Source organism: Myotis daubentonii, chromosome 10 (genome assembly GCF_963259705.1).
Source record: "Myotis daubentonii chromosome 10, mMyoDau2.1, whole genome shotgun sequence".
NCBI classification, from domain to species: Eukaryota; Metazoa; Chordata; class Mammalia; order Chiroptera; family Vespertilionidae; genus Myotis; species Myotis daubentonii.
In genome coordinates, this window is record NC_081849.1 from 66,355,263 (window position 1) to 66,370,968 (window position 15,706).

At 49.8% G+C, this 15,706-nt stretch overlaps 1 protein-coding gene across 2 annotated transcripts in view; it reads left to right on the forward strand.

Moving 5' to 3' along the window:
- CHN2 (chimerin 2) overlaps positions 1-15,706 on the forward strand; it is a 231,686-nt gene that overhangs the window by 163,581 nt on the left and 52,399 nt on the right. For both annotated transcript variants that reach the window (XM_059712659.1, XM_059712660.1), the window contains exons 5-6: positions 1,563-1,676; positions 3,453-3,738. In XM_059712659.1, coding sequence (XP_059568642.1) covers positions 1,563-1,676; positions 3,453-3,738 — 400 coding nt within the window. The remainder of the gene's footprint in view (positions 1-1,562; positions 1,677-3,452; positions 3,739-15,706) is intronic.

Genomic DNA, 15,706 nt, shown 5'->3' on the forward strand with positions numbered 1-15,706 from the left:
GGTGTACAACACCCATCAGCTAACCGTGAACAAGACCATGTGGACTTCTTACCTCCTCCTTCCAGCCTCTGGCCTCACTTTCTTTTCACAAAGTGAGACATACACGTCATGGGTATTTTAAATTCCATGCATAAAGGGGAAGAGGAGCCACGGACGGGGTCCTCAGATTCACAGACCTGTGGTTTTCTTTTGTGGAACAATGGAATTTAATTTGGTTTTGACACTGCATAGGCTGCTGGTCATCACTTAAACACATCAAGTCAAGGGCATTAAAACTTACTACTTTCAGGTTAACTGCCTATTCGGTATATTCCTCCACCCCTGAAAGAGACATGGGGCAGGGGCGTCAGGTCCCTGAGCCCTCTGTGTGTGCCTTGTCCTGCGCTGGTCACCCCTGCCCTGTCCTGCCCTACCCAGACCACGGTCGGTCACGTGGTCAGACTGTGTTCTGGACAGCCCAGCCTCCAACCTCCTGTGACACCCGCTTTTGTCCTTTCTGACTCAATGTGGGAACCTTCCTGATGCCCAGGGTCCCTTCTGCCCTCTTCCTCTCCCACCCTCAGGGGCCCGGTATCAGGTCTCTTTGCTCAGGCTGTCTGTCTGTCCAGCCTTTGCTGGCTCCAGCTCATGCTGCATAGGAGGCTTCCCCATGAGGTTGGCAGGGTCCAGTGGTCACACTCACAATCCAGGCCCCAAATCTCGCTGCTCAGCTCCAGGAGCCTGGAGAACTGATCCGCCAGTTGCAACCCCATGTGTGCTCTGCAGGGGCCACTGGGACCCTCAGAGCTCAGCTCTGCACAGACCCCTCCAGGTCTCCCGCTAGACCTGGCGACACTAGCCTCCTTTAGGGCAGGAGGGTGGCTCTATGTCACAGCAGACTGAAAAGCAGTGCTCCAAGACCATGCACTGTCCCCCAACTTAATCTTTGCATTCCTGGGGGGAAACCCAAAACTTTATTTCTAGCCGACTTCTCTCTCTCCCTGCTCTTTTCCAGGAAGGAACATTTTGCAAACATATCACTAAACTATTACTCCCAAAATTTAAATTTAGAGAAATAGAGAAATGTTTATTATAGCTGGCCATCCTTTCCAGAGAATGAGCCTCTAATATTACCAAATGTTAACATGCACACACGCACGCACACACACCCTCCCCTGAAGTAAGCAGGTGGATAATCAATAGTGTTCATTTGCAATCAGGATAATACATAGTCTCTGTGTTGGAGCAGAGATCTAAGCTGGTAATTGCTCTCGTGTTACTCCCCCTGGTTAACAAAGGAGCCATAACCTGGCATTTGTTTCCATTTCAATGTTCAGCTTGTGAGCAAAAGCAACAGCAGGAAGCCAGGTGGGCTGCGGGTCCATTGTGTTTGGCCTCCTGAATGTGTATGATGGGTGTGGGTGCATGCTGAGGGGTGGCTGCTCAGCTTCCCTAGATGCACAGTAGTCACCCAACTTGGGGGGCAGAGATCCCGGTGGCCCCGTCATCTTTGTAGCCATCTCTGCGTGGTCCGTGCTTTGTGTGTGGTCTCTTCAGAGCGCCCTGGTCTCCTCTGCCCTCAGGTTCCACGGGATCATCTCGCGGGAGCAGGCTGACGAGCTTCTCGGAGGTGTGGAGGGCGCGTACATTCTCAGAGAGAGCCAGCGCCAGCCGGGATGCTACACGTTAGCTCTGCGGTGAGCATGACCGTGCCCACTGTTACCCTTGTCTTACGGGTGACTTCACCTTTCCCATGTTTAAATTGCTGTGAAATGTACATAGCATAACATTGACCATTTTAATTCTTTTCATGCGTACAATTAGTGGCATTAAGGATATTTTCAATGTTGTGCAAGCATCTCCACTATCCATTTCGGGACTTTTTGATCATCCCGAGCAGAAACTCTGAACCTATTTAGCAATCATGTTGCACACCTCCCCCCTCCAACTTATGCTTTATTTTCCCTTGATTTACAATGCACCCGCAGTGTGTCAGAGGCTCACACACTCCGGGCCCCGGGTGTTACCAGCAAGATGGACACCAAGGCTCTGGACCCACAGTAACGGGAGATTTGTCCAAAGGTCGGTGCTCCCATAGCCATCTGCCCGAAACGCTGAGCCAGCTGAGGGAGAAAGGCTTCGGCTCAGCGGGTCCCCAGCAGTTCTGGTCAAAAGCCTTCACCTCATGAGTGTGCGTGTGTGTGTATGCACATGTGTGTGCGCTTGTGCGCATGTGTGTGTGCGCGTGTTCCTGAGCAGACTTGCAGTTTGTCCATGGCGTTGTCTCGGGCACCACACCGACCCAGAGAACTCCCTATGGCCCTCATGATGCTCCATGCCAGCGAGCCCTCGGAGCCAAGCCCTCGAGAGCCTTTTCCCACAAAATCACAGGCATGAAAATCAGAGCTCTTGACATGCATTCGCCGCCCTCTCCTCAGCTAGATCCCTGTATGTCATGTCATTTGTCCTCATAGCAGGCCTCTCAGATTTGGGGAAAGCACCCAATTTCAGAATTGGATTATCTTTCAAAAAATTCATTCTGTGAACTCTTTGGAGTTGGGAAGACCTTCCCCATGGAGGGAAGGGTATCGATGGAGACACTTACCGGCCGGCCCGCAAAGGTGTGTTTCGTGCTCCGTCTTCTAGATCGTTTGTCTATGGAAAGATCCCTCCCACATTGCAACCGGGGTGGCTAGTTGCATGTCGTGCGTGATGCCATTAGGAGGAAGCACTTCAAAGCTGCCCAGTGCTGGGTGTGCACAGTCCTTGCCTGTCTTCCCAGCGCCCCACAGCAGGAGCTGCAGGCCCCGTGTGAACCAGGCGGGAGCCGTGAGATGTAGGACCAAGGCCAGGGGGACAGCCAGTCCGAAAGGGAGAGGATGCTCTAAGCGAGATCCCGGGGGCGCTGGCAGTGGTGCTGCAAGCAGGGAGCTCAGCACACAGCCCCTTGTTTTCTTAGCTGGACTGCCTGGGAGGCATGCGGGGTGGTCAAAGCTGGAATAGGAGGGGACCGCGGGGCCAGGCATGGAGCTTCCCTTGCAGAAGCAAGTGGCAGTACAGGGGACGGAGCATGGGCCGTGGCTACTTCCTATAAAGAACCTTTGTAAGTAAGATATATTTGTAAATCAGTGGCTACCCTCTGACTTTTACAAATGAGAATGATAAGGGCCCCAGTGGCCTTAGTGGTCTCTAGGGTTAAATGACACTGTGTGTGAGCTGGGGTTAAATTTCCAGGCATGTAGGCTCCAGCAGGTACCCCATCACTTCAAGTCTCAGTGCTCTCAGGAGTGAAACGGGGATAACGCCTGTGCCTGTCTCAAGGGTCTCTGTGATAACCAATGGGGGAAACCACGGCCAGTGCTCAGCCTGGTGCCTGGCAAATAGGACACGCTCAAAGAAAATGCTGGCTGCTGTTCTTCACCAGTCTTACTTCTAACCCTGTCCTGATGCCCCCCTGGCCCCCCTCCTCACAGGTTTGGAAACCAGACCTTAAACTACAGGCTCTTCTACGATGGAAAACATTTTGTGGGCGAGAAGAGGTTCGAGTCCATTCACGACTTGGTCACAGATGGCCTGATAACACTGTACATCGAGACAAAAGCCTCCGAGTACATTTCCAAAATGACCACAAACCCCATCTATGAGCACATCGGATACGCCACGCTGCTCAGAGAGAAGGTATCCAGGAGGCTGAGCCGGTCGAAGAACGAGGCCCGGAAAGCGAGCGTCACGAGTGAAGAGCACCCCATGGTTGAAAAGGTAAGAGGCGCCTGTGGCGGAGACAGGGTCTGTGTCTTTATGCTGAAAAGCCGGGTGACTGACCATATGTGTGGTTTGCTAAGATATCGGAGGAAACCCACCGCCACCCTAAGAGCTCTAGAATTTGAGTGCTGAAGGGGACCTTAGACATCTTCCAGTTCAACCCTCCCATTTTACAAATGAGGAAACTGAGACCCAGAAGTGTTCAGAGATTTGCTCAAACTCAGACGGTCAGTCCCAGCACTCCCACAAATTATCTGTGGGTTTGTTTGGAATTTAAAAGGAAAAAAAAACCCTTCATTAATGTTGCGTGGTGACAAGTCACTTGCTTTTAATTGCATGAGAGGCGTTACGGGCTCCGTCTAGATTGCACCCAGCTGGCCAAACCCGTGCTGTGTGTGGCAGCTTCTCGGAGGACCATGTGCACATGCGCTCCACGGGCCTGCCGGCTCGTAAAGGTGGCCCTACCTCAGTGACAGACTGTACTGACACTGGTGAGCCTTGTGGGTGACGCTGGCTACCTCCCAGAGGCTTAGAAAGACAGACTGTCTCTTGCCCCAAAGAAAGAGGATAGAAAGTCCCCCGGGTGAGCGGTCAAGCTGGATGTTCCTGCGGGAGGTGGCAGGGAGATGGGATTTTCCTCTCCGGTACCTTGCGGTGTGTGTGGGGACTTGTTGGATGCGCCCCTTTCAGAACCATCTGCTTTGCCTGGTCCCGTCTGTTTGCCACTGACAGAAAGTGACAGCCGGCCACACCCAGCAGCCCCCACGGAGTCTGTGCGGGATGCAGCTTCTAAGGGGAGCTGGGATGGGGAACATATAAATAAGGGGGCAGACCCCGGCACGGCTCCTTGTGGTGGTCGCTAACCCTTAATTAAACCAGAACGGAGCCCCCACCTCCCCCTTGTCCAGTGTCAGCCAAAGGCAAGGGACCATCAGGTGGGCTGGTGGGCTTTGGCTTTGGCAGTGGGGATGCACCAAGAAGCATGGGGAGGGGCCAAGGGGGCAGCACATCCTGTTGGCAGGCTGGGGGGTGATTTCAATTGATTTGCTAATTGAGTTTGAGCACCTTGAAGAACCTTCCCAGGATCACATCGGTAGAGCAGCTGGCAGGGGGAGGGGGTGAGTAATTTGCCATGTCCTTTGGATCACACCAGTGTCTCCAAAGCACCTGCTTATTTTGTGTTTTGTGTTTTTTCCTAAATAATTAACTTGGGAAATGTCGGGGTTTCTGATCGTTTACCTTTTAACGGAGTACAGAGAGGACTTGAGTCCCAGCATTCAGAGTCTGTGCCTGTCTGGGCGAGAGCCATTTCGTAGTCTGTTTGGGAAATCTGTTCCAAAGTCACTTAGAATAGAAAATCTGTACGCTGACCTTCCCGGCCGTGAAAAATCAGAGGATGGATTGTGAAATAAATCTCCGAAGCCGTGCTGATATTTCTGAATCGGAGAGTAATGCCACCCAGAAAGCAATTGGTTACAACTGCAGGCTGTGCACTGGCACGTGTCCGGGAGAGAGATGAGTGGGAGCGCGCACTGCGGGGGAGAGTCCAGAGCTTGGGTATTGGGGTTGTTATTTCTCCATCCTTTTCTCCCCTGAGAAGGAAGTTCCATCAATAGACACCTATCTCTCTAGATGATGTTTCTATAAGGAAACTTGTGTGACAAAATACGTCCCTCACTCTATCGGGGGTGGGGAACCCTTCTTCTGCCAGGGGCCATTTGGATATTTATAACATCAGTCAAGGGTCTTACAAAATTATCAGCTTAAAAATTAGCCTGCTGTATTTGGTCAAACATTTCATTAACTCACCCCTAACGCCTTGGCAGGGCCAGACCAAATGATTTCGCAGGCCTCACACGGCCCAAGGACCAGATGTTCCCACCCCTAATATAGATCATCTTGTATGTATTTATTAAATTTAACATTTGGAGGACATTAATAATCAGGGTACTAATCCCTTTACATGAGCCACCAGGAAGCGGTAAGGAAATGCTGAAGAAAGACGTCCACACGCAGGGAAGGGTTTGGTGGACAGGTGTCAGTGTGTGGATTTGCGTGGACGCTAATGTGCCACGTGTGGCTTTCCAGGGGGCACTCGGAGCACTGGGCTGGTCACTCGCTGGGGGCCACTCATTGTATTGGTGGGCGTGTTAAGTAAGTTGGTACAGATACACCCGTTTCTCTCTGATCTGTATTGACAAGTGGAATTATTAAAAGCCTCTGTCTTGCCAGCAGTTGTTTCCCTGAAGGGCAGGTCAGTGCACTGTTGCCATGGAGGCAGTGACTAGAAGAGAGGGGGCAGAAACTGGAATGGATTGACAGGGAAGTGCCTGGGGCCCTGTGTGCTTCCGTCGTGGCGCGTCTTGGAGGTTTTAATGAATGACGTGTGCACATTTTCTAATCGTTCTCCGGTTCGGACAGCCTCGCATTTCATTTTTCGGAGTTCTTAAATGTGGTTCGCCCATTTATTATATTGATCATTTCCAAATAATCCAGAGAGACCAGATTCCCTGTACATCTGAGAATGTTAAGCGTTAATTGGCAGAAAGTTACCACCTGACCCCTTGGATTTGAGTGGTTTCCAGATTTCTCTCCTGTCAAGGTGGCTGGCAGTGAGCTGGCCTTTAATAACTTAGATGAGGTAGAGAGATGGGGAGGGTGCAAATGAAGAAAAAGTGGTGGTAGTTAGCCAATAGCGATCTGTTTTCTCTCTGATTGTTTTGTAATTGATCTTAAAAACTGATAGATCCTCCCTTCCCCCAACTGGTGGGCGGGATATGACGTAACCTGCAGCCCAGAAATACCTGAGTGACTAACCAGGTACCTTATATGGACTATACATTGGACCACCAATCCACACCTGCCAAATACCCTAAGCCCTTGTCCTATATGGACAATGCAGTAAGCCACCAATCAGCGTGCGCCGAGTACACTAAGCCCCCCACCCCTTCCCATTCCGCCCCTCAAAAGACATGCCCACCCCTGCACGTGATGCTGTCCTCCCCTTGTGAGGCAGCCCGGCAGGTGCTTCTCCTCTAATAAAGCCTGTAGTCCTGGTTTTAGGCCTCCGTCTGATCTTTCAAAAACATTATGATGTATAAGGGCCACCATTTGGCATGTTTAATTAGAATTCCATTGCCCAGTGTAATTTCTTTCATGAAATGCATGTCAAAGTTCATTCCATAGATGGATTCTATACTGACCTGCAAACATGGACTATTAGCAATCTAAGAATCACAGGGTTTAACATTGGTTCAGAAAAGCCAGGGTAGGAGGTGGACCAGCAGGTGGCAAGGGGCACTAAAGAAGTGGCAGGCCCGGCCTGTGTTGCTCAGTGGTTGAGCATCGACAGAGCAGATTGCCTCAGCCACCCTGAGAACAGTGCATCTCCAATGCACCGCGAAGCTGTGGCTGTGGCAGCATCTCCTGCAGCCTCCACCCCGTGCAGTGCACCCCTCCCTGGGCTAAGGTCTGACTCGCCATGGTGTCCTGAGAAGCTGGAGCCGGGGGAGGAGGGTCTTGGAGACTGTCGTGTGCAGCCCCTTTGTTCTGCACAACAGGAAACTGAGGCACCCAGCTCATTTGTCTGCTGTATTTTAAAGGCATCTAGAGGTCACAGCAGCTTGGATAGGAAAATGATTTACAGTAACCTGCAGCTGAGACATCCTCTGAAAGTTTAGATACTGGAGGAACACGAGTTATATCCAGGACTCTCGTGTGCATGACTGAGACGTGGGAAGTGCATTCGGACAGCAATTAGAGGAGAAGGTAGCCCAGCAGGACATGGACACACATTCACTGGCATTTCCCAGAGAATTGTGTTAATAGGGATTTCCCCAGGGCTGGCAGTGGTGGAAGCAGTTAGCTCCCCGGTGCTGAAGGGACTGGGGGAAGATGCTGGGATTACTAGAGTCTGATGAGGGCTGGAATGGGGGCTCCCATACAGGTGAAGGGGCTCTCACAGGAAAAGAGCCCCTCAGTCAAGCAAGGTTCCAGCCCTGTAGCCACTGACCTGCACCCAAGAGGGAGGGGCAGGGGAGAAATAGTCTAACTCTTCCTTCCTTGCACCCTTTGACCTCCTGCCTGTACCTCCCACCCACAAAGGCCCTGGAAGCCAGAGGACAAAGGAGAGGAGCAGGGATGCAGTGGAAGCTGGACAGTGGGTAAAGCATGAACTGGGGCCGGGGAGCAAGGCAGAGAGTAACCGAGGCAGGAAGTGCTGAGCAGTTCTCCCGCTGTGTGTGTTAGCCTTGTTCAGATGTCAAGGTCACTGGGTTCAGAAGCCAAATTTGGCATGAATGCAAGGTGATGGCGAGGCAGCTCTTCCTGGAGGCTCCGCGGGTGTGTCCTGCCGGAGGGGGTCTTGGTCCTGGGGGTGGAGAGGCTTTGGGACTTCACTCAGGGCAGTTGATTCAGACCTGGTGTTGCCCCTTGCCCTGCACCAAGCAGAGGTGCACATTCCTTTGCCAAAGAAGAGCCGGCTTGTTCATGCAGAAAGGCTTGAGGAGCTGAAAAAGACCCCTGGCAGTACAGGGCCGGGAAAACCTGCAGACTTGCTCCTCGGGAGGCCCCTTGGAAGTACCATGTGACCGACATAACCGGCCTGCTCGCAGGCGTCAAGGATGAATGACCATAAGCATAACTTTGCTAGTAAGTGTGACAGGTGCAGTAATGGCTCTGCCCATCCATCTCCTGGCTCACACACGGGTCATAAAATGGAATGGGATAGAATGCTGTAGGAATGGCTTTGAACTTAGATTACATTTGCTCATGAAACCAGCCTTACCGAGCAAGCGAGCGTTATCTCGCACCAGAATCCCCTGATGGTGTGGGATTTATCATGCAGCGAGAAAAATAGCTGCTTCGGTTAGCTCAGGGGTTCCCAGACTGGCTGCCGGCTAGACTCAGCCTGGGAGCTTTTAAGAAACACCCAGGTTTGCCCTTCCTGGTTGATTGAACCAGAGCCCCTGCTGGCCACCTTCAGGAGGTGCGATTTTTAAGGTTCCCCAGGTGATTGCCAAGTTCTCAACCCCTGGTTCCAGGAAAGATCGGATGGGGAAGCAAGGCTGTCGGACACTTGGGGGAGCATTTTCTTTTCAGGATGCCTGTTCCCCCTCCTTGCATGCTTTTGTTCTTTCTGTGAACCCTCTATGTTCTAACTGAGGCCCTGGCGTTCTTTCCCTCCCGCTGCCGTCACCTAAGCCCTCCAAGAAAACACTGTTGAGAGAGCGGACCTGGTGAGGCAGGTTTCCTGAGATGGGGTCAGCGGATGGCTTCTTCCTGGCTGCTGCTTTTCCAAGACTGTTGGCTAACACTGAAACAATCAGGGGACATTGACTGTAGTAAGAAAGGGAGACTTTCGTGAAAGAACAAGGAAATGCTGGTGTCTCTTTGGGGCCAGCCAGTGGCTCTTCGTGACACCGTTTCCAGGGCTGTGATTCTCGCCCTTGGCCGCCCACTGGATCTACTGGGGAGTTTTCAAAAATGCAGATGCCTGGACTGCACCCCTTCTGCCCCCCACCCTTGCCGCTGAAAATCAGACTTAACGACTTGGGATAAGGCCTGGGCGTCTGGATTTTAGGTGCTCCAGGTGATTCTGATACGCACCTGATGCTGAGGACCCTCCTATAGAAGAGTAATTAAAAGTGAGTTGTCTTTGATCAGAAAGCTTCTCTTTTGACCCGTCCCCCACTATCAGTGGAACAGAAAGGAGCGTTATCTTAATGCATCCAGTGTGTGTCTGAATAAGATAGGCCAGATTTCCTTGTTCATTTCCCTCCAAAATCTCCCTGGAAATTGAGACGCAGTCCTTGCTGGTCTCTTCTATGCGGGTAGTGTCATCTAGTGGCAGGGAAGGGAGTTACATGCTGGCGACTCTCAAAGGACCGCAGATGTGGGAGTAATGAGCAAGAACAAATTTCCAGCAATGAAGCCATTGAATCGTCCCCGCTTCCTCGGGTTTTATAGCACCGAGCAGGCTGTGCCATGGCGATGGGGTGTCTCTTTGTGGTTTGAGTTTATTCTTTGCATAAGCAGGTGGGCAGTTCTGCCAGCCTGGCTGCTTGTACATAAATATGGTCCCACTGATCTGATTCACTGCGATTCTGGGCCAGAAGTTCTCAGACCTTTTGGTCTCTGAGCCCCCTCGTGCTTGTAAGATGACTGAGACTCCACATAGCTTTTACAGATACAGATGCTGGTATTTAATGTAATAGAAAGTAAAATCGAGAAAAAAATTAAATATCTTTTTATTATTTTAAACATAACAGTATTAAATCCATCATGTGTTTATGTAAATAACATATTTTGTGGAAAATCAGGCCATTTTCCAAAATGAAAAAAATTCGTAAGGGTAGTGGCATTGTTTTATATGTGTGTAAATCTCTTTAGTGTCTCCCTTAATAGCCAACAGCTGGATTCGCACATCTGCTTCTGTATTCAGTCACTGCTAATATATTGTTTGGTTTGTAGTATAGGAAGATGCTCTGTCCTTACACAGGTGTGTCACTGGGAAAAGGAAGAATGTTTTTTTATAGCCTTTTTAGGTCAATGTGGTTGTTATTCTTTTTCATCACAGAAGAAAACATAACAAATGGCACTTTCTTAATGTCAACCAGTGGGAGAGGCAATTAATAACAATAGTTTGACTTTGGGGCCTCTCTGGAAAGACATTGGGTGCCCCAAATATTGGTGGACCACACCTTGCGGCGAACTGGTACTCTGGTTGGACCTTTGATGGGTGTAAAGCACCCTTTTTAGAAACGTTTCTGTTTGCATGTCTTCAGGGAGATGCTTGGGAGGAAGTATCCGGCCACCTTTTATCTCCTTTGACTGTGGGAGGTGAATGATCTGTCAACAAGGACTGCTGTCACCTGCAGGGACTGCAGTTTGCCCTGGTTACGACCTCCCACTGGGGGTGGCCAGCACTGAGCCTGGGGCCTGTGTCATTTGAAAATATCTCTCCAGGCCATTCTGATGTATACACACAATAAGGTACCAGTGGCCTGGCCTCTCTCTCTTCCCCCACGCAGATGAGAAACAGGCCCCAAGCTCAAGGTGACAGGGCCGCAACGAACACTGGGATGAGACACAATTGTAGGGAGCCCCATGTCTGCCTTTCTTGGCCTAGCACAGGGTGTCACCCCCTTGCTTACTTCTCCAGTCTCTTCCCACCCTCTTTGTGTCCATCTAGTTAGGACTTCCCCATCCCCTCACAGTGAAGACCTGTCATTTTTGCCCCTAGAACCCATGTACCCTCTTCAGGAAATGACCTCAGAGCCCTCTCCCCTCCCTCCCTCCCTCCCTCCCTCCCTCCCTCCCTTAATGGATGTGCTTCTGGTGGAGTCAAACCTGTCCCCTAACCCCAGAGGTTGGTTTGTGGTTCAGGGCTGACCCCGTGGGTCACGTGCCCTGGCCACTGTGGTTGGTTCCAGGATGCGGTCAAGTCAGCCATTGAAACCAACAGATGTTCACTGTGAGTCAAGGAAAGAGGCCTCTTGCCCTTTGTCTGCTGGGCTGGGTTCAGCGGGAAGTAGAGTCTGGGTGACTGAAGCCTGCTCGCTCCCACGTGGAGCAGAGAAAGTGCAGCCTAGACATGAAGAGAGACTGAGTCCGGGGACTTTGTCTGAGCCTCTAAGGAAGCTGCCGCTGGGGCCCGCTCCCTCCGTGATGTTAGCCAATTAACTCCTGTTTGGCTTTCGACATGGGCGGTGGGAACGTTCAAGTTCAGTTTAGATGCCTGCTGTCTTTACAATCAGAACAACTCTGAATCCTCCCACCCCCACCGGCTGCCCCTCACCCTCTTACCCTGCACTCCCTGCTCACCTTACCTGTCCCATGACTGAGAAAGCTCAGATATTCTGATTAGGCTTCACTTCGATTTTCATTAACGAAGCCACACTGTCCCCCTTTAACACGGTGATGTGCGAGTAGGAAAAGGAGCATCTGGGAAGACATGGGAAGCCCCCCACTGCTTCTGTGTATACCTCTCCCTCTCTTACCCCCTGGCTCAGAACAAGGGTGTTTGTAGACTCTTGATAATGGTATTCTCCTAATTAAGATGAAGAGAATGCATACAAGAGTCCTATGAACCCTGTTAACCCAGATCTGTATCTACTCATGATATTGCCAGGAAACCTTTCTCAACAAAATGGAAAGAAGCATCGCCCCATCTGCAGTGTTGGGTCTGGCCAAAGATCCAGCAAGAGACCTCCCTTCTCTTATCAAGGAAACAGATGAGATAAGTAGGAAACCTGCAGACCATGAAGAAAGAAAGGTCAAAATCCCACCTGCTACCTTCATGAATGAAAAGCTTCATCTATAAGAATTTGTGGGTCCCCCATCCCCCCGCCCCAGGTCAGCTGTGGGAAGAGAAAGGGTTTTGCTTTCTGAGTAATTGCCTTTGACATTCATGGAAATGAGACTGCCAAGGCTACCCAGGAGGTGATTTGTTTTCGTTGCCTCTGGAACAGGTTGCAGATCTGGCATTACTCATCCCTCAATAATGAAATGTCTGGCTGGGTTTTATGATGATCGCTTAGAAATGTCGCTCCTTACACAGAACTTTGAAGTTTCCAGAAAGTTAATATTTCACTTTGTACTTAGTCCCTCCCCACTCATGGAGCTAACAAAGTCCAACCAGCTGTAGAGTGCGTTCAAGTTTACAAATGCAGCGTTTACTGCTCTCAGGTGATTGGGTGCCTTAAAAAAATAATGTACCCTGGCTGGTCTGGTTCAGTGGTTAGTTAGAGTGTTGGCCCTCAGACTGAAGGGTTGAAGGTTCGATTCCCAATCAAAGGCACATACCTTGGTTTCAGGCTTGATCCCTGGCCGAGGTTGGGGTGTGAACGGGAGGCAACCCATCGATGTGTTTCTCTCACATCAATGTTTCTCTCTCTTTATCTCCCCCCTCCTCCTTCCCTCTACTCTCTCTAAAAGAAATAAATGGAAAAAATATCCTCAGGACAAAAAAAATTACAAAGAAGTTAAACCACTGTCATTTGCAATAGATCCTTCTTTAATACTCACATTGAGAGTCAGAAATAAGACAGAAGTGTGAGCCCTGCAAGATCCAGCACGCCTTTAACAGAGTAAGGGCAGCTATACTTATCACAGAAATCATAATTCCACAGGAGGCAACTCATTATAAAGGGACTTCTATTATTTTGAATCCTGCATGATTTTAGGAAAGTTATCACTTAAAAACCTTTACACGTATCAAACATGGCATAGTTTGTAATCCATTATAATCCTACATCATTTTATTCGGCTTGGTAACAATCTTTACGTTTCGGGTTCCTACTCTCTATCAGCAAGGAAGCAAGAAAACCGAGGCCCCGGAGGCCCGGTGGTTTGCCCAGGGCCACAGAACTAGTAACTGCAGGTCGTGTCGCTAGTAACTCCTTTAGCTTCATAGCTGCTGGCCTTCCCACCCTCCCACGCTGACCAAGGAAACGGATTTTCTCTGCTCTAACTCAAAAGCTTCTAAACAAAACAGTACAAGTACCAGGCCCCAGTCTCTCTGTGGCGTGATCCTAGCCATCTTCTGCTCCTGGCTAATTTGTTCTTATGAGGAAACAGGTGTGGCTAAGGGAGTGGCCCAAAGAAGACCAGCGTTCAGGGCCTACCTCTGGGGCGGCAGGAAGGAAGGAATTGTCCCAAGTGGCTCGTTGTCGGTGTAACGTTTTTACTGTAATCTTTGGAACTAGAGGAAAATCCATTAGGTGGGAAACATAGAAATGATTTAGACTGAACCAAATGAAACTGTTGACCTTCGATAGTTTTGTGTGTGTTTTACCTACAAAAACGGCCATTTCATATGGTTCACACTAACAGCTATTTCATATGAGTGCTCAGCACCCACTCAGCACACTGTGGGTGTTCAGGGACAGGGATGCCGAAGGGCAGGAACCCAGATTCTGAAGGGCCAGGCAGGGCTATTTGTCAGAGTAATAGTATACATGGGCACTAGGTGGCAGGTCTTTGTAAATTTTCTAAGAACTGGTAACTATTACACCATTCGTGAGTGAGTGAGTGTGTGTGTGTGTTTGTGTGTGTGATGTCCATAGCAAACCCCATATCAGCTGTCAGGGGCAGACACCGTGAGGGTTTGTTTATTAACGGTTAGCTAGTTTGACATAATCTCCCCCATTCTGCACGCAGCGCAGTGTTCTGAACCCCCTACCAAATTACAGCTCAATAGCGAAGCCGATGGGTCCAACACCTTTCCTGGGCCTCCAGCCAAGGTCACCTGGGTTCATTTCTCATGCATAGTCATCATTCCGCCGCTGTCCCTCAAGGCCCCGCCAGCCTGAGGACCCCCGGACGAGGCAGCGCTCAGGGCTGGCTGTTCAGGAGGTCTGCAGTCTCTTCAAGGGCAGGCTCCCCGAGTTTTCAGGTAACCCCTCCCCCCACCTTCCTGCCCTTGGCTGCTTTACTGCATCTTAGATATGTCACGTGAGAGAAGGCTCTGGAAGGAAGTGAAAGTCAAGACAGAGCTGGGCTTGTGCATAGAGGAAGCTGAGTCCAGTGGTTAAAATCACTGGGTTTCAAGCAGCTGCGCTCCCAGCGCCCTGACCACTGGGAAGTGACTGCTGAGACGACCAAAGCTCATTGGTGACGGTGCCTTCCCAGCTTTATGTCCTCGTCTCCACAGTAGAGGGTCGCCCAGCGACTTGTTTTGGCAGGAACCTTCCGGCTCCGAGACGGTGAGCTGAAAGTTAAAAATAGCTGTTTGAGGAGAAAATGCTCAGAAGTGTGTATGGACATTCTGCATGCAAACGCCTATGAAGGCAGGTACATGGCTGTGCGTCTGAACCACGTGGGAAGGTGATGGGGAAGGTCATCGGAGCGGGTGAGTCCAACTTCTGGCCCATGGTCTATATGAGAGCATCTCTTGTTATTACCAAGGTCACATTAAAAAGAAAAACAGCTTTGATTTAGGGTGGTGAACACACAATACAGTGTACCGATGATGTATTATAGAATTGTACCCTTGAAACCTACATAATTTTATTAACCAATGTCATCCCAATAAATTTTTTAAAAATGAAAGAAAAAGAAAGCAGCTATTTAAAAACCACCCCACATTCTGGTCTTTCCTTTTCAAAGGGAAGATCTAAGAGAAAACTTTTTAACCAAAGCTCTGTGTGATGCGCAGAAAACAGAACTTGCAGTCCAATGTTTGGTGAACATGGAGTATATTTTTATGCCACATACGGAAATAAAATTCCCTACTGTCATAGAAGAATGTGTGGAGTTCTCCTTTGAAATGTCTATATGCAGTTTCTTTTTAAATCACTGAGTAAAGGTGAAAGTTCCTATTCTCTTTGTATTAATTTCCCAAGTGAGGGTTTTTGAAGTGACTTTCTCTTTGGGGATATGTGTGTTAGTTTTTTTTGTTTGTTTGTTTGTTTTTAAATATATTTTTATTGATTTCAGAGAGGAAGGAAGAAGAAGAGAGAGATAGAAACATCAGTGATGAGAAGGAATCATTGATTGGCTGCCTCCTGCACGCCCCCCACTGGGAACCGAGCCCACAACCTAGGCATGTGCCCTTGACCAGAATCAAACCCGGGACCCTTCAGTCCCCAGGCCGATGCTCTATCCACTGAGCCAAACCAGCCAGGGCATAGTTTTATTTTAAACATGATTCTAGCCCTGCCTCATTGTTATTGATTTGTTTTTAAAAGAATGGTGCAGTGATGAGTGGGGATGGAGAGGTACACTTAAGAGCATGGACAGCTGTTAGAGGGGTGGGGGGCTGGATGCAAAAGGTGAAGGGATTAAGCAAAAAAAAAATCACAATTTAATTTTTTAAAAAAGAGCGTGGGCCTCCCTGCCCAGGCCCGCTCTGTCCCTTCTGTCTGCATGGCCTGGGGTGGGCCATTTAACCTTTCCCAGCCTGAGCATCCCTTTAAAGTGACACGATGTATGTGAAGTACATTCAGGCGCAGCAGTGGGCACC